The sequence below is a fragment of the Vipera berus genome (assembly GCF_964194415.1).
Source record: "Vipera berus genome assembly, chromosome: 2".
NCBI classification, from domain to species: domain Eukaryota; kingdom Metazoa; phylum Chordata; class Lepidosauria; order Squamata; family Viperidae; genus Vipera; species Vipera berus.
The window spans coordinates 8376931-8398546 of NC_138203.1; the positions used below are offsets into that span (position 1 = coordinate 8376931).

The 21616-nt window shown below is 47.6% G+C and overlaps 1 protein-coding gene across 1 annotated transcript in view; it reads left to right on the forward strand.

The window, feature by feature from the left end:
- Positions 1 to 19123, forward strand: part of UBE2R2 (ubiquitin conjugating enzyme E2 R2) — a 68998-nt gene extending 49875 nt beyond the window's left edge. Inside the window, exons 2-5 of the mRNA XM_081319789.1 lie at positions 11577 to 11663; positions 13554 to 13651; positions 16902 to 17036; positions 18758 to 19123. Of these exons, the coding sequence (XP_081175915.1) occupies positions 11577 to 11663; positions 13554 to 13651; positions 16902 to 17036; positions 18758 to 18986 (549 nt within the window). The 3' untranslated portion in view covers positions 18987 to 19123. The remainder of the gene's footprint in view (positions 1 to 11576; positions 11664 to 13553; positions 13652 to 16901; positions 17037 to 18757) is intronic.
- The last annotated feature ends 2493 nt before the right edge of the window (positions 19124 to 21616 follow it).

A 21616-nucleotide genomic window follows, 5' to 3' on the forward strand; every position in this document is an offset into this window, starting at 1 on the left:
ACACCATTGTCTTTCTTTTTTTTCTTTCTTTTTTTTGGTAATACCTTGTCTAATATCTCCCAAATTGCTTTAAAAATAAACCTGCATTTCAATGTGATCATGGTTTTGTCCAGGGATAGGCAACCTTGGCTCTTTTATGTTTCGTGGACTTCAACTCCCAGAATTCCTCAGCCAGCCCACGCTGAGGGAAAAGGGAGAGGTTTCCAAGCTGAGCCATGCCGGCTCAGGAATTCTGGGAGTTGAAGTCCACGAGTCATAAAAGAGCCAAGGCGGCCTACCCCTGGTCTTGTCCATCATAACCCAGATGTCTTTTTCTGCTATATCCCAGTGAATACGTAAAATTATGTTGATTTTTTTTCCTCTTCCTCCCAGGGTGTCTTGCTGTGTCTTTGCACAGTTCTCTCCTTCCGTGGTGCATACAGTCTTGACTTAATTATCACTTGTTCAGGGCCGGTTCAAAGTTACGAGGGCCCTGAGATGGGACCATTTTTCACACCTACGACTGTCGCAGCGTCCCCCTGGTCCCGTGATCAAAATTCAGATGCCTGGCAACTGACGTGTTGTTCTGACGGTTGTTGCCCTTTCCGGTCTTCTATTTATGACGGTTACAGGGTCCTGGAGTCACGCGATTCCCCTTTTGAGACCTTCTGAGAAGGAAAGTCAATGGGGAAGCCAGATTCCACTTAATGACCGTGTTCCTAATTTAACGCCTGCACAGATCCACTTAACAGCCGTGTTTTTTTACTTAACAGCTGCAGTGATTCACTTAACTGTGTGGCAAGAAAGGTCATAAAATGAGGAAAAATTCACTTAACGACCGCCGTGCTTTAGCAGTGGGGGCTAAATTTTGGTGTTCTCTCTCTCTCTCTCTCTCTCTCTCTCTCTCTCTCTCTCTCTCTCTCTCTCTCGCTTAGCAATAGGGAATCAATTTTGGTCGTAAGTTCAGGACTGCCTGTAGTTCTCTTTAGCTCTCTCCCTCCCCCCCTTTCTTTCTTTCTTTCTTTCTTTCTTTCTTTCTTTCTTTCTTTCTTTCTTTCTTTCTTTCTTTCTTTCTCTCTTTCTCTCTTTCTTTCTCTCTCTCTCTCTCTCTCTCTCTCTTTGTCTTACTTAGCAATAGGGGATCAATTTTGTTCTCTCCCTCCTTTCTCTCTCTCTCTCTCTCTCTCTCTCTCTTTTGTCTTGCTTAGCAATAGGGGATCAATTTTGGTCATACGTTCAGGACTGCCTATAGTTCTCTCGCTGTCTCCCTCCTTCTCTCTCTCTCTCCCCTTCTCTTCCCCCCCCTCCCCCCCTCTCTCTCATCTGAGTAAATTTGGCACTGCACTCGGAAGAGGAGTGGATCTCCAAAGTGCTTTAGCCCTGGGATTGTGAGCCACGAAGGAGCCCAGCGGGCTTTCTCGGTTGCTCTTCAGAAACCGTCCAAATAGGGCAGTCAGGTTTGCTCTGGAAGGGAATGAACTGGGCGGAGAATGTGTCTCGAAGCCTGTTCGTGCATTGTGTTTGTGTTCCTAGCCAACTCGACTAACACTCCCGACAAATTTGGCAGGGGCTCTGCTTTTACAAGACATTCCTAGTGCAATGCTCCGATAGCCTCCGGCCTCTAGTGAGCCCGAAGAAGCCAACCCTCCCACCCAGCCCTGGAGCTGCAGGCCAGGGCAGTTTCAAGCTTTAAAAGTTGGGTGTCCAACTTTTAAGCCACGTGGACTTCAACTCCCAGAATTCCCCAGCCAGCCCTGGAATCCAAACAAATGCGAGCCTTCCTCTAAGTCTAAAGCCCGGGTATCCAACCTTGGCCCCTTTAAGACTTGTGGACTTCGACTCCCAGAATCCCTCAGCATAGCAGAGCCTTTGTTCTGGTTCCATAGCTGGCTGGGGAATTCTGGGAACTGAAGTCCACACGTCTTAAAAGGGACCGAGGTTGGAGATCTCTGCTTTAGAGGAAGGCTTGCCTTTATTTTGGTTTCAGGCAAGTTCAGAGCACCTTGTAAACCTGGAGCCAAAGTCCCCTGTCCTACTCCAAGGAGAAAAGCCAGGTGAGCTGTCAAGGTACTCCCAGATCTCCAGTGGTCCTCTTTGACTTCCCACCTTCCCAGAGGGAACAGTGCATTGCTCTTGCACCGGATTTCAGGGGTTTGAGATCTGTGATCAGCCTGTCCCATTTCAGCAGGCATTGAAGCAATTCAGAGTTTCTGCTGAGGAACTGGGGAACTTGCAAATTAGCCCTTCCTCAGTGAAAAAGGAGGAGCGCCTTTAATTCTATGGGATTTTCTTAGTTCTTGAAATCTGAGGAATCACAGAGGTGGAAGGGACCTTGGAGGTCTTCTAGTCCAACCCCCTGCCCAGGCAGGAAACCCGTTACCATTTCAGACAATTGGCTGCCAGGTCTCTTCTGGAAAGCCTCCAGTGATGGAGCACCCAATGCTTCTGAAGGCAAGTTGTTCCGCCGGTTAATTGTCCTCACTGTTAGGAAGCTTCTTCGGTTGCTTCTCTCCTTGATTAGTTTCCATCCGTTGTTTCCTGCCTTGCCTTTTGATGCTTTGGAAAATAGGTTGACCAGGTCGAAACTAAATTGTCGTCCCATCCTGGACAAATCATTACCCAATTTCTTCTTATAAAAACTCAAGTGATGGAGCAGCCACAACTTCTGCAGGCAAGCTGTTCCGCTGGTTGATTGTTCTGTCAGGAAGTTTCTCCTTAGTTCTAAGTTGCTTCTCTCCTTGACTAGTTTCCATCCGTGGCTTCTTGTCCTGCTTTCAGGTGCTTTGGAGAATAGCTTGACTCCCTCTTCTTTGGGGCAGCCCCTCAAATATAGGAAGGCTGCTTGCATGTCACCCTAATCCGTCTCTTGACTGGGTTAGACATACCTAGTTCCCTTAACTGTAAATATAAGAAAGATGTCTGTCGATATCTTTGCAATTGCTGGCATTTGTGGTGGGTGCTGATTATTTTGACATTTTTCTTATCTGGGTTTCAGGAGAGAATCTTAGGTATCTTTATGAGTTGCTCCCGTTTGATTTCTCTGTGACTTTTGATACTGTTTTCTTTTCTTTCTTCCTCCCTCCCTTCCTTTTTTCTTCTTCCTTTCTTTTTTCTTTCTCTTTCTTTCTTTCTTTCTTTCTTTCTTTCTTTCTTTCTTTCTTTCTTTCTTTCTTTCTTTCTTTCTTTCTTTCTTTCTTTCTTCTTCCTTCCTCCCTGCCTTCCTTCCTTCCTTCCTTTTTTATTTTTTCTTCTTCCTTTCTTTTTTCTTCCTTTCTCCTTCCTTCCTTTTTTCTTCCTTTCTTCTTCCTTCCTTCCTTCCTTCCTTCCTTTCTTCCTTCCTTTCTTTCTCTCCTTCCTTCCTTCCTTCCTCTTCTTTCTTTTTTCTTCTTCCTTCCTTCCTTCCTTCTTTTCCTTCCTTCCTTCCTTCCTTTTTTCTTTCTTCCTTTCTCCTTCCTTCCTTCCTTCCTTCCTTCCTTCCTTCCTTCCTTCCTTCCTTCCTTCCTTTCTCCTCCCTTCCTTCCTTCCTTCCTTCCTTTCCTTCCTCTTCTTTCTTTTTTCTTTCTTCTTTCTTCCTTTTTCCTTCTTCCTTCCTTCCTTCCTTTTTTCTTCCTTCCTTTTTCCTTCCTTCCTTCCTTCCTCTTTCTTTCTTTCTTTCTTTCTTTCTTTCTTTCTTTCTTTCTTTCTTTCTTTCTTTCTTTCTTTCTTTCTTCTAAGATTTATATGGCTATCCATCCCACAATAAAACCAAGCATAAAACAATCATAAAAACAGTATAATGCTATTCTCCTGAACAGTTCCTGTGAGCTGGAGACGCTGTTGTAGAGAGACCACTTTTTTTTAATGGGATGGTCTCGTAAATTTGTATTGGTGACTGTTAATCCGTCTTCTAGCAGGAACACACTTTATCTCTGATGCTATTTAACAACTATACAAAGCCAGTGGTGGCTGCTGTCAAGTTTTTTTTAACACTGGGTGCTTCTGATACGCTGCAGACACTCAGTTTTTAATTGGTGCTGGAAGCGATGGGAAACAACGATGTTGCAGTAGTCCGTGTGGCTGGCTGGGGAATTCTGGGAGCTGAAATCCACAAGTCTTAATGTGGCCAGCTTTGGAGACCTCTGGCCTCGAGATACATTTTTAAATTTCATGCCATACAGATAAGCTCCCACATATCCTTAATGTCTGAATCGGGGGGGGGGGACACTGTAGATACTCGGAAGGTACAGTGACCGCAGGGATGCTGCAAAGACCATAAGTGTACAAACGGTCCTAAGTTGATTTTTTCAGTGTCGTCGTAATTGGTTGCTAAACAAAAAGTTGTAGGTTGAGAATTAACCTGTAATTCCCTCTCCACATAATAATAATAATAACAACAGCAGCAACAACAACAACCTGCAACATAACACCCCGGACTTAACAATTGTTGATAAGAAAGACAAAAAAGTCTGGATAGTGGACGTGGCAGTGACTGGAGACAGCAGAATAGATGAGAAAGAACTGGAGAAGATCACAAAATACAAAGACCTACAAATAGAAATAGAAAGATTGTGGCAAAGGCAAGCAAGGGTAGTACCAATATTAATAGGCGCCTTGGGTGCAATCCCAAAACAACTGGAGCATCACTTGGACACCATTGGCATTGACAAATTCGCCATCAGTCAATTGCAAAAGGCGGCCTTACTAGGAAATGCTTCCATCCTGCGACGATATTTGTAATACCATCCAACAGCCAAATCTGCCTCTCCCAGGTCCTTGGTAAGGACTCGATAGGTAGACAAAAATGCCAAATCCAGTCTGAACATCTGGCTGACTGTGCGATGGTCAATAATAATAACAACAACAACACAACAACAACAATAAAAAGTTGGAAGGGACCTTGGAGGTCATCTAGTCTAACCCCCTGCTCAGGCAGGAAATCCTATACCATTTCAGACAAATGGCTGACCTCAAGTTAATCTCTCAGATCACCAGTGGTCCCTTCTTAAGCATGCCAGGAGTTGCAGAGGACCCTCCAGTGGTCAATTATGAAGAGGTGGTCTATGTGGCCACCTGCTCTTTGGGGTGCTCTCACCCTACTGAATTGTAATTTGTGGGTCCCTGACAACAACCCCCCCCCTTTCATCTAAGCTTCCATCTAATAGTGAGTGGAATTGTGTGGGAAGATGTGTAGAACCGCTAGAACAATTAAATCAGTGGAACAGCTTGCCTCCAGACGTTGTGGGTGCTCCAACACTGGAGGATTTTAAGAAGAAACCGGACAGCCATTTGGCTGAAATGGTATAAGGGTTTCCTGCCTGAGCAAGGGGTTGGACTAGAGGACCTCCAAGGTCCCTTCCAACTCTGTTGTTACTCTGTGTAGAAATACAATAAAAGGGCTCCATGCAAGCGGATCGTAGTTCCTCTCTGTGGTGCCAAACGTGACTTGGCTGAATATAGAAGGAATAACTTGTGCTTGTTCTCAATAGGATGTTGCCAAAAACCTTCTCCAAAAGTTTTGTTTTTTTGTTTTTAACCAGGAATGGATTCTGTCTGTGGTCCTGGCCTTGTTTTCATCAAGTCATTTAACTTTCTGCTGGGACTCTAGCAAAACCTGCTTTAGAATTTAACCTTAATTTTGTAGTGTCAACTCATACTCATTGTGCGTTGTCTGGCAACGTGTCTGAGGGGCGGTGTGGTGGCTTCCTCCTAGCCAGTTAGAAAAGGTGGACCTTTTTCCTTTTGAAAAACGCGGTTTCGGTCTGTTGGGTCCAATCCTTGTATTGACCCAAGTGCAGGTGGTCCTCGAATTACGACCCCAACTGAGCCCAAAATTATACGTTGCTGAGTGAAAAGTTGGCTGCGTGAAATTCTGCCTCATTTTGCCAATTTAGTCGCCACAGATGCTCAGCACATCTGGCTTGCCCACGGACTTTGCCTGTCGAAAGTTCACAAGGAGGCATCCTATAACCCCAGGACACCGCAATCGTCATAAATATAAATCATTCGCCAGGGCTCTGAATTCTGATCACGTGACCGTCAGTTGTAAGTGTGAAAAACGGTCATAAGTGACTTTTTTTTTCCCCCCAGTGCTTTTGTAGCTTTGGACGGTCAGTAAATGAACTGCTTGAGTCGAGGACCACCACCCCCCTCTTGTGTTTTAAGCTGGAAGAGGCTGCTGTGTTTGAGAAAATTTCCTGGTGCGTTTCTTAGGACCTAAGCAGGAAAAAAAGCGAAGCTTTGAGCGGTTGCCGTGGAAGCAATTGAGGAATATCCTTTTCTCATTAATGGGGAATTTCCCGCTAATGAATAGAAGGAAAATCCCAAATGGATGGATTTTATCCCAGTTGAACAGCAGAGGATCATTAGCTGTGAATTTCAAGGGAATTAGACATGTCACAGCATGCTGTCAAAGCCATTGAAAGTAGTCTGGCTTAAGTGTTGCAAGTAGTGGATAAGGGGTGTGTGGCTGTTCGTGCATTCTTGTGTACTGGAGGCTAAACCCTCCTAAGTATATAGATGGGAGACCCTACAAATGGAGAATCGGCAAGCTAAGTGTTCTGTACCAGCCTGCTACCGGCCTTGCAGGAAGGCAACCCCTGTACAAACGGCAGAGGCTGGAAAACGTCTGCCAAATTTATTACACAAACAAACAAAACATGAAACAAGATACCGGAGCTTTGATCCTCTATCGGAGCGGTTGCTTTCAGCAAACCAGCCCTCCCCCAAACACTCCCTTTATAAGAGTTCAGGGCGTGGCCTCTCTTTGCCTCCTTCCGAGAAGTCCCACAGCCTTTCTCTGCTTGCTCCTACTTGACTGCCTCCTGCGTCGGGCGTCCTTGAACAGGGCCAGCTGTGGGTCATCCTCATCCACACTGTCGAGCTCACACAGCTGGGTCTCCACCAAGTAAGAGGGGCCTGGCTGGGGGCTCTGCGGAGCCTCCAAGCCATCATCAGCAAGTTCTTCTTCAACACCCCCCTCCTCCCCCTCGTCTGAGTCATCCGAGTCATCCGACCCGGCTGCCGGACCCACAGGCTGACCCTGAATCACAACACTAAGATCCTGTGGGATTTCCGGATCAATAGAGAGACACAGCTACCCGCCAATCAAGTAGTCCTTGACTTACGACAGATTGTTTAGGGACTCTTCAAAGTTACAACGGCACTGGAAAAAAAGTGACTTATGGCCGTTTTTCACACAAAAAACGTGTTCAAAATTAACATGCTTGGGAACTGACTCGCATTGACGACGGTTGCAGTGTCCCGGGGTCAGGTGATCCCCTTTGGCGACCTGGGGGAGCCAGACTTGTTGAACCACCGTGTCGCCAACTTAAGAAATACAGGGATTCACTTAACAATGGTGGCCAGACAGGTCGTAAAATGGGACAACATTGACTTAACAAATGTCTCACTTAGCAACTTGGGGGCTCAATTGCAGCAGTGATTCGAGGACTACCTCCACCCTCAAACTCCCAAGGAAGATACAGACCGCCTATAATAAGGGCGAGGAGGGATTTTATAATGTATAATATATATTTATGCATGTTGTTTCTTGACCCTGAGAAAAATCTAGTTGACTTCTGTGGGCCACATGTTATCTCTCTCTCACCAGAGGCCAAACGTCATCATTTGGGATTTCAGCTAGAGCAGGGGTCCCCAATGCCCGGTCTGTGGACCAGTACCGGGCCACGGCATGCCAGCAACCGGTCCGCACAAACAAGCAAAGCCTCATCCGTGAGATGCAGGCAGCACACAAAACCACGCATCCTCCGGTCCACGGAAAAACCTCTCTCCACGGAACCGGTCCCTGGTGCCCAAAAGGTTGGGGACCTCTGAGCTAGAGAAGAGCGACATACCGTATTTCCCCGAAAATAAAACCATATGCCGCTTGGGGGGTGTATGAAAGCCCTAATAAGCAGGCATATACATAGAATGAAGGCTACTGCTAAGCTTGTAAGCCGCCCTGAGTCTTCGGAGAATGGCGGGATATAAATGGAATTAAAATAAAAAAAATTTAAAAAATATTAATTTTGCTCCAAAAGACACATTAGGGCTTACTTTCCGGTTAGGTCTTATTTTTGGGGAAATACGGTACTAAATGCATCCGTCTGGCCTACGATCTTAACTGGGATGTCAACGCTGCTAACTAACATGGATTGTTCTTGCTTGACAAGAGATGAAGAAGGAGCCATTTCATATGTTAAACTTGCGCATTGCTTTAAGAGATTGGGTTAAGGTTGGGAGGGGGGGAAGAGGAGGATTGTTCCTCAAGGCCATCTGAAATTAAAGAAGATAAGAGCTTGGCAGGTTTTCCTAACGGAAGGGAAACTGATTCTTTAAATTAATTGGAGAATACGATTCATGACAAAATTAGAAAGGTGGAGAATTGCGTTTTAATATATTTTTCAAGGGGGGGGGCAGAGAGTTCAGATTCCAGCTTCCTTCGAGCAAGCATTTGCCGAAAATAAAGGACTTTTAAGGTAAACAATGCTTCAGAGTCACTTGAAAAGCCCAGAAACTTGACATGGGGCTTATTTGCGGGGTAGGGCTTCTGTTACGAGCATCCTGAAAAAAAATCACGCTAGGGCTTATTTTCCAGCTGGGTCTTATTTTTGGGGGGGGGGAACATGCTAATATTTCCTTTTGATGGAGAGACGGCATCTTTCCCAAGAGGCCTCTCAACCAGGTTTCTCGCAGCCAGCATACGCCGAGCCTGATCCAGAACTCTTGTCGGAGACGGTGCCCAGGCTTTCTGTGCCTTCCCTGTGAGGTCAGCATGTGGCCAAACACCGTCCAGAGCCCATAATGACCTCTCCCCATGATTAAAGTCAAGATGTTTACGACAGGTGTTGTTAGTTGCGAAGTCGTGTCTGACCCATCGCAACCCCATGGACAATGTTCCTCCAGGCCTTCCTGTCCTCTACCATCTTCTGGAGTCCCTTTAAGCTCACATCTGCTGCTTCAGTGACTCCATCCAGACACCTCATTCTCTGTCGTCCCCTTCTTCTATTGCCCTCAATCTTTCCCAGCATTAGGCTCTTCTCCAGTGAGTCCTTCCTTCTCATTAGGTGGCCAAAGTATTTGAGTTTCAACTTCAGGATCTGGCCTTCTAAAGAGCAGTCAGGGTTGATCTCCTCTAGGACTGACCAGTTTGATCGCCTTGCAGTCCAAGGAACTCGCAGGAGTCTTCTCCAGCACCAGAGTTCAAGGGCCTCCATTCTTTGGCGCTCGGCCTTTCTTATGGTCCAACTTTCACAACCATACATTGCAACTGGGGAGACCATGGCCTTGACTATACGCACTTTTGTTGGCAGGGTGATATCTCTGCTTTTTAGTGTGCTGTCTAGATTTGCCATGGCTTTCCTCCCCAGGAGCAAGCGTCTTTTAATTTCTTGGCTGTAGTCCCCGTCTGCAGTGATCTTGGAGCCCAGGAAAATAAAATCTGTCACTACCTCCATTTCTTCCCCATCTATTTGCCAGGAATTGAGAGGGCCGGTTGCCATGATCTTGGTTTTCTTAATGTTATGACAGGTGTTCCTCGCAATTACAACCATTCGTTTAGTGACTGAAGTTACAACGGCTCTTGGGGGAAAAAGTGACTTATTATGACCGTTTTTTTCTTCACACGACCGTTGCAACAAAATTCAGACTCGTAATTTATGACAGGTACAGGGGTCCCAGGGTCACGCGATCCTCTTTTGGCGACCTCCTGACAAGCAAAGTCAATGGGGAAGCCAGATTGACTTAACAACCGCTGCAACTAACATGAAAAAATGGTAGCGATTCGTTTAACAGGCGCAGGGCAAGAAAAGTCGTCAAATGGGGCCAAACTGCCTTTACGAATTCCTCACTCGGCAACATAAATTCCGGGCGCAATTGTGTGTCGTAAGTCAAGGACTGCCTTACTAACTTTAAAAACTGCAGTCGTTTGGGGGAATGGAAAAATTTGTCTTTCTTTGGAATAAATGCCGTATTTTAGTCCCTGTTCCTTTATGATCGAGACTGTTTCCCCATCTCACCAGATGTCCAACCTTCTGATCGAGTTCAGCTGTTTACTTGCTTAAAATATTTATATGCTACCCATCCAGGCCTGAACTTCTTCAGATTTGTAATCCATCTTTTCCACTCGTATCTGTCCTGACCCCCAGGATGATCTACAACAGGGATCCTCAACTTTGGCGACTTTAAGACTTGGGGACTTCAAGTCCCAGAATTCCTCAGCCAGCTTTGCTGGCTGAGGGATTCTGGGAGTTGAAGTCCCCAAGTCTTAAAGTCGCCAAGGTTGAGGACCCCTGACCTACGAAGCTGGGAGTTGAAGTCCCCAAGTCTTAAAAGTCGCCAAAGTTGAGGACCCCTGACCTACGATGCTAAGAAGTGTTGTATTCTTTTCCCAAAAATATTTTTCTGCTGATTTTTAGGAGCCCGTGAAAGGTTGTTAAAATTCTCTGCTGAATCCTTAGGAGCTTTTGTTCGAAGCCAACACTTGCGTTTATGCAGTGTAGAGATTCCTGTGGCTTAGCTCTTGTGCGCATCCAGGCTGTTTGGTTTACGTGAGTCGGTGCACTGTGCAAACCCGGAGAAAAGGTTTCATTCCCGTGGCAGGCCACATATATACTGTGGAAACATAGCCTGTGTTGGCTCGGAAGCAGGAAAAAGCAAACCCATCTGTTCAGTGGTAGCGTGGTGTTTAATAAATGGAGTCTTTGGTGTTCCCTCTGAGCTTGGTGGCTTTCTTGCAGACGTTTCATGACCCAACTAGGCAACAATATCAGGGCTAGAGGAGAGTGGGGTTTGCTCTCTGTTTGAATACTACTGGCTTGCCCTGTCACTGTTGGTGGGAATGTTGTTTTCTTCTTGGTGGTGCCTTGATTAGGCTGATGTTAAGTGTTAGCTTGTTTGTCTGAGTTGGTAGCTGCTTGTTTGGGATATTGTTTACTGCTTGATTGTTAGTGTGGTACTAATCTTAGTGCTGATGTTACCTAATAGGGCCATAAAACATCTGCAAGAAAACAACCAAGCTTAGGAAGCACCAAGGACCCCACAGTCCTTTCCTCCTCCTCCTCCTCCTCCTCCTCCTCCTCCTCCTCCTCCTCCTCCTCCTCCTCCTCCTCCTCTCCACAAACCCCACTCCCTTCTACCACATATGTTATCTAGTTGGAAATGTCTACAAGAAAACCACCAAGTCACAAGGATCCCACGTCCTCTTCCTCCTCCTCTCCGCAATCCCCTTTCCCTTTCAGCGTGGATGATGTTATCCAGTCGGGTCATGAAATGTCTGCAAGAAAACAGCGCAGCTCAGAGAGCACCAAGGACCCCACAGTCGTTGTCCTCCTCCTCCTCCTCTTCCTCCTCCTCCTCCTCCTCCTCCTTTCTTCTAGCACTGATGATGTTATCTAGTTGGGTCATGAAATGTCTGCAAGAAAACAGCGCAGCTCAGAGAGCACCAAGGACCCCACAGTCCTCTTCCTCCTCCTCCTCCTCCTCCTCCTTTCTTCTAGCACTGATGATGTTATCTAGTTGGGTCATGAAACGTCTGCAAGAAAACAGCGCAGCTCAGAGAGCACCAAGGACCCCACAGTCCAACCCTGAGCTAATAAGTCCTCCCTGTTCCTCTCTTTCAGGCTCATATTAAATTTCCTATGGATTACCCGTATTCACCACCTACCTTCAGATTTCTGACCAAAATGTGGCATCCGAACATTTATGAGGTAGGTTGACTGAGCGCCTGGAGTGGGTGCCATTAAAAAAATAAAAATAAGAACACCTTGCAGCACTAAGGTTCTTTGCAAAGCTGGAACTCCAGGGCACGTTTGTTGCTTTGCCACTCCCAGCTCTTGACTCCTCTCCTTCCTCCTTAAAAAGGGAAGAGTGGAGGCCAAATGAGATGGGGTCTCCTTTGGCAGTGCTTCTCTGGATCTCCACAACCTCCTGGAAAGGAGAAATCCAGAAAGGGCTTTTGGCAGCCCAAGAAGCAGCTTCTGCGATCTTATTCTTAGGAGAAAACTCATCCTAGCAGGGGGGTATGGAGCTGTGGTCCAGGAGTAGGAGGAATAGGAGTAGGGATAGAATAGGAACAATAGGAATGGGAATGGGAATGGAATAGAATAGAATGGAATGTGGAATGGAATAAGAATAGAATAGAATAGAATAGAATAGAATAGAATAGAATAGAATAGAATAGAATAGAATAGAATAGAATAGAATAGAATAGAATAGAATAGAATAGAATAGAATAGAATATATGGAATGGAATGGAATGGAATAGCAGAACAGTTTAGAGTAGAGTAGAATAGAACAGAACAGAATAGAATAGAGTAGAATAGAATAGAATAGAATCTGGAAGGGACCTTGGAGGTCTTCTAGTCCAGCCCCCTGCTCAAGCAGGGGAGCCTATACCCTATTTGACGGGTGGTTGTCCAGTCTCTTCTTAAAAACCTCCGGAGATGGAGCACCTACAACCTCTGAAGGCAACTTCTGTTCCACTGGTTAGGAAGTTTCTCCTTAATTCAAAGTTGCTTCTCTCCTTGATTAGTTTCCCTCCATGGTTTCTTGTCCTGCCTTCTGATGCTTTGGAGAAGAGCCTCAGTCTCTCTAAAACTCTCCTATAGCTTTAGCACCAGAAGAGAGAGACAGGGAGAGAGAGAAAGAGAGATAAGGAAGGAAGGAAGGAGAGAGAGAGAGAGAGAGAACATCCCCGGGATCAGGCGTTGAGCGTTGAAAAGGGATTGGTTCTGCAGAATCAGAGGTATATCCTTTAAATTCTGCTGCAGGCTGGCAAACGTCAAAGCCAGCGGCTTCTCCCCAATCAATAATAGCAGAGGGCTCTCTTTCTAATCTGTTGGCCAAAGGAAGTGGGAGATGTTTACCTTGGATCTGGGGAATCTGCTTGTGGAGGAGATCAGAACTGGATCTGTCGGGGCTGGCAGCCAGGGCTTCTCGGTGAGAGCTCTGGCTCCCCCTGGTGGAATTATTTGGAGTAAATGAAGGAAATCAAACCTAGGGTTAAATGTGTTAATAACGCTGGGGCTGAAGAAAGAGAGTAAGTGTTACATAAAGGTAGAGAAGCCTCCCTAGAGGATACAGCTACAAAGAGAACAACCTGGAATTAAGGAGAAACTTCCTAACCGTGAAGACAATTAACCAGGAGAGCGACATGCCTCCACAAGTTGTTGGACTAGATTCACAGGGGTAGGCAACCTCGGCTCTTTTATGACTCGTGGACTTCAACTCCCAGAATTCCTGAGTCAGGGGGAATTCTGGGAGTTGAAGTCCACGAGTCATAAAAGAGCCGAGGTCGCCTAGACCTCCAAGATCCCTTCCAGTTCCATTCTGACTGGGACCGAAAAGCCACACTGAGTTCTGTGAAGGTAAGCCCCAGATGTGTTGAGATTTACAGCCCTTAGCTACTGAGTTTGTGTGTCTGTGTCTGTGTGATTGTGTAGCAATCTGTGCCTTGCTTTTACACTTGATATTTAGGAAATAGGCAGAGTTGGGGGTGGATTTTTATCAGTGGTCTGTTTGCTGCATAGTTTAACTTAGTTGTCTCTCTTCATACCCCCTCCAAACCCCCCCCGCCCCACTCATTTTTCCTTTCGTAGAATGGGGATGTATGTATTTCAATTCTTCACCCACCTGTAGATGATCCTCAAAGTGGAGAATTGCCATCGGAACGGTGGAACCCCACGCAGAACGTCAGGTAAGACCCTCCGAGGCGGAGAATTACTTTCGACGCCACCAGAGTACAGGTAGTCCTCGACTTACGACCACATTTGAACCCAAAATTTGCTAAGGGGAGACGGTTGTTCAGTGAATTTTGCCCCGGTTTACAACCTTTCTTGCCCCAGTTATTAAGTGAATCACTGCACTTGTTAAAGAGAGCCAACCGGTTGTTAAGCGAATCTCACTCCCTCGTTGACTTGTGCTTGTCCGATGGTCGCAAAAGGGGTTCGCATGACACTGCAACCGTCATAAACGTGGGTCAGTTGCCAAGCACACCCAAAGTTTGATCACATGACCGCGGGGATGCCTGCGAGGGTTGCAAGTGCAGAAAACGGTCCTACATCAGTTTTTCCCAGTGCCGTTGTAACTTTGGGCGGTCACTAGATGAACTGTTGCAAGGCGAGGAGTACTTCTAGGGTCCAGGGGCGCCCCCTCCAACTCACCCCATGTTTACAGCCCCTCCCTCACTTGCCATTCAAAAAAATAATCCAAATCATCTTTGGCCAAGTTCAACTTGGCCAGTGATGGCGAACCTATGGCACCGCGTGCTGGGCAGAGGGCGTGGGCCGTGGAGGTGGTGGGTGGCCCTGTGGGTGGGTGGGGGGGCGGGGTGGTTTTTCGGCACTCAGTCTCTAAAAGGTTCGCCATCACTGACGTTGGCCCTGTCGCCTCAGAGACGCCAGGCTCATTGAGGTAAGACAGAGGGTGTTTGCTAAAAGAAAAGAGAGAGCGAGAGCGAGCCGCAAAGCATTACAACTCATTCATTTTGCACGGGGCCCTTCTTGGCAAAACGGGGTTGGCACCTCGTGCAACAGCCTGAGCGCTGCGGCCGTTCAGGATGGGGTTTTCTAGAAACTTGAACCACAAAATGCCAGTTTGCAAAATTGACAGTTTTAAGATTCCATTTGGATTTAATTTTTTCCCCTTGGGGGGGTGGGGAAAGCAAATTTCAGCAGGCTGGATTGCAGGTAATCCTCGCCCCACCACCCCAGCTGAGCCCAAAATTTCTGTTGGTAAGTGAAACATTTTGTCAAGTGAGCTTGGCCCCGTTTTATGACCTTGCTTGCCACCGTTGCTAAGTGAATCCATTGTGGTTGATAAGTTAGTAGCCAGGTTGTTAAATGAATCTGGCTTCCACCACCAACTTGGCTTGTCGGAAGGTGGCGAAACGTGATCATCTGACCCCGGGACACTGAAACCGTCATAAATACGAATCAGTTGTCAAGGGTCTTGAGCTTTAATCACATGACCACGGGGATGCTGCAACGGACGTAGGCGTCAAAAATGGTCGTAAGACGCTTTTTTCAGTGTCGTCGTAACTTCGGTCACTAAATGAACTGTTGTAAGTTGAGGACTACCTGTATTATTTATTTATTTATTTGTTTGTTTGTTTTTTGGGGGGGGGATTTATATGCTACCCTATCTCCCGAAGGACTCAGGGCAGCTAACAACAATAAAACACAATAATACAAATGTTTAAAAAAGATTAAACTAACAAGCCCCAATGATAAAATGATACAATATTAAAAATATTCTATTTAAAAATCCCTATCGTCAGTCCAGGTCAGCCTGATGGAAGAGAAATGTTTTAAGGCCGCGACGAAAGGACCGGAGATTATTAAGAAAAATAATAAACTGAGGGGGAGAATAATGAAGCCCCCCCCATATGACCCTTTTCAAGGATTCTTCCCACCAGAAGACAGCTTGGATAGCAAGCAATATATTATATTTATATTTATATTTATTATATTTTTATACTGCCCTTCTCCCGAAGGACTCAGGGCGGTGTACAGGGCAATAAATATAAAACGAAATACAAAAGTTAAAAAACAATTAAATATTATGCCCAAATTTAAAACAGTAATTAAAAGACATATTAAAATTCCAACCCTAACTCATCAAACCAGGTCAGATTGCTCGAATAAATAAGTTTTTAGATTGCGCCGGAAGGAGCGGAGGTCGGGGGCCGTCCGGAGCTCAACCGGCAAGCGGTTCCATAGGTCCGGCGCGCCCACAGAGAACGTCCTCCTCCTGGGGGCCACCAATCGACATTCTTTGATCGGAGGCACCCTGAGGAGGCCCTCTCTGTGGGAGCGCACTGGACGGAGGGAATGCCCATCTTTCCAGGACTTCTTCCTTCAGGATAGATCTAGGAAAAACAAGAAGGAATGGGGCAAAAAGTCTCTGCTCCCCCTCCCCCCACAAGCCGAAAATGCTCCCATTATCCAACAAAACGCAGTTTAGTGGTGAGAAAAATTAAGGTTCTACGTTTAGGCAAGAAAACCCAAATGCACAGGTATAGTACAGGGGGTACCTTGCTCAATAGTAGTAATTGTGAGAGGGATCTTGGAGTCCTAGTGGACAATCATTTAAATATGAGCCAGCAGTGTGCTGCAGCTGCCAAAAAAGCCAACACAGTCCTAGGCTGTATTTACAGAGGGATAGAATCAAGATCACGTGAAGTGTTAATACCGCTTTACAAGGCCTTGGTAAGGCCACACTTGGAACACTGCATCCAGTTTTGGTCACCACGATGTAAAAAAAGATGTTGAAGCTCTAGAACAGACATGTCAAACACAAGGCCCGGGGGCCAGATCTGGCCCGTGAAGTGGTTTCATGTGGCCCGCGAAGCCATCCTGGAAACAGTGAGGGAACGGCCCCCACTGCCTTGGCCCTGGCCCAGAGACCCTCCTTCTGCCAGAGACCCCCAGATCTGTCCCACTCCTGCCAAGGCCCCCATAAGGCACCCTTGATGCCAACGATGTAGAGCTGGCCATGCTCACCCAGTAGGCCATACACACTCTAGCCACGCCCACTCAGTAGGCCACGCCCACCCTGGCCATACCCACTCGGCCCCCTGAGGGCAACTGCAATGCTGATGCGGCCCTCAATGAAATTGAGCTTGACACCCCTGCTCTAGAAAGAGTACAGAGAAGAGCAACAAAGATGATCAGGGGACTGGAGGGTAAAACGTAGGGAACGGCTGTGGAATTGGGCATGTCTAGAAGGGCCAGGGGGGACATGATAGCCATGTTCCAGCATCTCAGGGGCTGCCCCAAAGAAGAGGGAGTCAAGCTATTCTTCAAAGCGCCTGAATGGTGTAGGGTTTCCTGCCTGAGCAAGGGGTTGGACTAGATGGCCTCCAAGGTCACTTCCAACTCTTTCTTATTCTGCTATGCGGGCTGAGCTCTGACTTCCGTATCTCCTCCTCCTCTCACTTTCTCCAGGACTATCCTCCTGAGTGTAATCTCCTTGCTTAATGAGCCCAACACATTCTCTCCGGCAAACGTGGACGCCTCCGTTATGTTCAGGAAATGGAGAGACAGCAAAGGGAAAGACAAAGAATATGCAGAAATCATCCGGTAAGTCCCAAGGAGGCAACAGCTGATGGAGAAGAGAAGCCCTTTTGATCTGCGGGGTCATGGGTGCTCTCCGAGCTTGGCGGTTTCCTTGCAGACATTTCAGGACCCAACTAGCTAACATCGCCAGTGCTAGAAGGGAGAGGGGGCGTCCACCGTTGGCGATGTTACTTACTTTGGGTCATGAAATGTCTGCAGGAAACCACTAAGCTCATAGACCACCAAGGACCTCACAATCTTCCTCCTCCTCTTCTTCCCAAACCCCACTTCCTTTGGCACTGATGATGTTACCTAGTTCGGTAATGACACACCTGCAAGAAAACAACCCAGCTCAGAGAGCACCCAGGACCGCAAGAGCCTTGGTGGAGCAGTGGGCTAATGCCTCCTTAAGTAACACCAGCTGCCTGCAATTAGTGCAGGTTCGAGCCCCACCAGGCTCAAGGTTGACTCAGCCTTCCATCCTTCCGAGGTAGGTAAAATGAGGACCCAGATTGTTGGGGGCAATAAGCTGACTTTGTAATAATGCCGCTTGGGGTGTGTGTGAAAGCCCGAATAAGCAGGCATATACATAGAATGAAGGCTACTGCTAAGCTTGTAAGCCGCCCTGAGTCTTCGGAGAAGGGCGGGATATAAATGGAATTAAAAAAAAAAAGGTTCAGCCCTGTGCTACAAATGCTTTCTTCTGAAGGAAGATAAATATCTTGGGAAGGGGGGGGTGGAGGAGAAGAAACTCTAATCTTGTCCTCTTGAGTTTCTTGACCTCTGTCCTCTAGTGACCCCGCCCCTCAGCCCAAAGAGTTCAGTTCTCCTGATCCTGGGGCACTAAGGGTTGCCAGGCACAGCCACTAAGGTCCAGCTCCCTTTAGCATTTGGCCAGTTGGACCAAAGCATGGCTGGGAGGATTCTGCCAAATGCCAGGAGTTCGATCCTGACCGGCTTAGGGGGTTGACTCAGACTTCTAACCTTCCAAGGTTGGTAAAAGGAGGACCCAGACTGTTGGGGGCCAGATGCTGACTGTAAACCGCTTAGAGAAGGCTGTAAATCACTGTGAAATGGTATATAAGCCTACGTGCCATTGCTTTTGTTATAGATGGATAAATGATTAAAAAGAGAGTATGATAGATGATAGATAGATATATAGACATAGACAGATAGATATAGATGATAGAAAGATAGACAGATAGATGTAGATATAGAGATAGATAGATAGATAGATAGATAGATAGATAGATAGATAGATAGATAGATAGATACATAGATAGATAGATACATAGATAGATAGATACATAGATAGATGAGAGAGAGCGAGTCCTGGTGGCACAGAGGTTAGAATGCAGTATTTTAATTCTGCCAACTGCCAGCAGTTCGATTCGGAGCAGCTCAAGGTTGACTCAGCCTTCTGTCCTTCCAAAGTCGGTAAAATGAGGGTCTAGATTGCTGGGAGCAAGATGCTGACTTTGTTAACTGCTTAGAGAGGGGCAGTTAAAGGCCCTAAGAAGCAGCATATAAGTCTAAGCGCTGTGGCTGTTGCTCATTTCACCCGAGATGGAGTGATGGATGTGGGAAAGAGTCTAAGGGTCTTTAAGAGGCTTGCATTCGTGAGGCAAGGGAGATTTGGGTACGGCATGTCAAAGGCGGAAGGGGTGGGCATTGGGGGTGGGGGTGGGGGGGCTGGTGAGGAGGCTGACCTCCCCTAACTTCCCCCTGCCCCTCCGCCCTTGCAGGAAACAAGTGCAGGCCACCAAGGCGGAAGCGGAGAAGGACGGTGTGAAGGTGCCCACCACGCTGGCCGAGTACTGCATCAAAACTAAAGTGCCTTCCAACGACAGCAGCTCCGACTTGCTTTATGACGACCTGTACGACGACGACATTGACGACGAGGACGAGGAGGAGGAGGAGGAGGAAGACGCCGATTGTTACGACGACGATGATTCCGGCAACGAGGAGTCGTGACCTGTCCCCTCTGGCCCTCCTTTCCACCCCGCCCCCCCAACACCACCCCGTATCGTACTGCCCCGCCGTTTTTGCCAGAGGGGGGGAGGGCACAGCAGTAAATCCAATGACCGTTCAGCAAAAAAGAAAAAGAAAAAGAGATATATACCTACAAGGGTGGGCGGGGGGGGGGGGAAGAAGACCCCAGGCAAAACGTGCGTTTCCTGCTTTCTCTTCTCGTACGGAGTCACGATTTGGTTTTCCCCCCCCCAAAAAAAACTTCCTGGTTCTTTGGCCTCCCTAGCGAGAAAGACCTGCGCGGATGATCTTGGATCGCACCTCCTCTCCCGTCCCATCACTGTGTTTTTGATTCCCTCCCCCCCCCTTTTTTTTTTAAAAAAAAAAAGACAGTACTCTTTCCCCCTGCTCCCCCTCCCTCCCTCTCTCCCCCTCTTCCGGAGAGTTCACAGTACAGCAAAACAGGCTTGCTCTGTGTTTAGGTTCTCAAATTAAACCCAATCTTTCATCAAGAGGTTTGGATGTATTTTAACGCCCGGCGGAGAGCGTGGAGGAGCTGTGTAGAGCCCACCCACCCCCTCTTCCTTCCGGAGGCTTCTTTACTGCTCCTTCTGTGCGCACTTGTTTAGCCTCGTGGTGGTGCTGCTGGTTGATTTTTTTTTCTCCTTTTTTGTTATATTTCCCTCCACCACCACCCCTCCACTTTCCCCAAGGCGGTGGGCGAGCGGAGGGCGCAAAGCTTCTGTGTTTTTGAACTGGTGTTGGAAACGCCCCCCCCCCCCCGTTATTCCAATTTCACGTCGGGATGAGAGGTTGCTGGGATTATCAGCTTGGCAGGGAGGGCCGAAAGCTCCACGGGCAGATCGAGGCAGAAGGTGGGGGGGGGGGAATTGTCCGGGTGGGGGAGAGCGGGGATGGGGTGGGGGCAGTTGTCTTGTGATACGAATCTTCCAATAAACACTTCGAAACACTGCACCGTTTCCTGTCCCGAGTTGCAAAGGATGCCTCGAGGGAGCGGCTGCCTCTTCTCCCCCCCCCCATGGCAGAGTGACCATCGTCGTAAGACGAGGTCAGAATGAGATCCGGAACACGGGCTTCTCTGCAGGAGATCCAGCTGGCTTTCTGCATCTGGAGGTTCGCAAAGAGTCCCCCACGACAGAGGAGTCTTTTCTGTGGAAGCAGTGAGCATCCCAGGGGCTGGATAGGCAGACGGGCAGTTGCCCCAAAGCGTTTCTTAGACCAGGGCTCTCCAAGTTGGGTAACTTTTTAAGACTTGTGGACTTCAACTCCCAGAATTCCTCAGCCAGGAATTCTGAGAGTTGGAAGTCCACAAGTCTTAAAAGTTGCCCGGCTTGGAGACCGCACAAATGCTGGAGGAAAAGAAAAGGAAAAAAAAAGCTGGATTCATCAACTTGTCTTAAAAGGAGACAAAGTTCAGGATTGCAGGTGGCAAATTCCAGAAGAGCCATCGGGGTTTCGAAATGGGGAAGTGGCAGGCAGTCTTTGGGGTGTGTCGCTTGTATTCCTTTCTGGGTGCTGGATTCGATGCTGTAGGAGCGACGTGCCCCCCCCCTTGGCAGGTCCATGAGGACCAGCTGCCTGGATGAAGGGTTCCCCAAATAAGACTTCGTAAGTGCTTTGAGGATGAGGGCAGGAGGTTCAAAATCATTTCAAGAGTGACCGTCTCAAGGGAAATCAGCAAAGTTTAGACTTTTTTTGGCAGGCTACCCTTGTGTTAAGACACCCCCGTCCCCTTTCCTGTCCATCAAATGCAGGACACCCATCAAGGAATTGTGTTTCTCCTTCAACTGCTGGCTTTGCATTTCCTCCGCCCGATTTCTGAGCCTGGCCCTTGGATTGGGGGGAAGGGGGCGCGGGGGGTGTCTCTCAGGATCCTAGCTGGGAAGGGCCTCCTTCGACCCAGAGCTGCAGTTTGGGTCTTCTGAGGTTGGATGGAGCTTCTTCAGAACCAGAGATGCTTGCGACCTTCCTTGGAACCACTTGAGCCCTTCTGTTTTTTTGCTTCTGGCCCCCTGGTGGAAAAGAGGGGGAACTCCGGGTGGTCCCCCTGTTGGATAAGGAGGGCTGTTCAGATGGCCGCCCAATTTGGAAAAGGGAAGAAAAGAGGGGGAAAAAAAGGAAACGGATGAGAAGAAGCGACGATGGTGGACGGAACAATCAAAATGCGTAACGTTTGCTTGCAAAGAGTCCCGGCTTTGGACAATCTTTTATTTTTTTATTTTTTTCATTCCCTCCTGCGAGAGGAACTCATAAAAACTCTTGTTTACTCCGAAAAGTGCACGAGTGGAGAATGGAAGCTGTTGCAACAGGCCACCCCCAAATGTCAGTCCTTGAATGGGGTTCTCGAGGAGGGAGGGGGGGTCTCTGTCTGTGCTGGGTCCTGCATTGGTGTCCTTGGCTGGGCTTGCAGTGAGGATGCTGCGTCTTTCAGCTGTTCTTTCCTTGTATTTTGACCGTGTTCACTGTATTCTCTCCAGTGACTTGTACGCTGAAGCTTGGTGGTGTGCGAGATGCATTATTTTGTCCTTCCCTTGGGCTACGTTTTTAGGGGGGGCAGGGAAGGGGAACCCCATCCCACCAGCCAGGGCTGTTTCTCCTCCCATCCAGCAGGC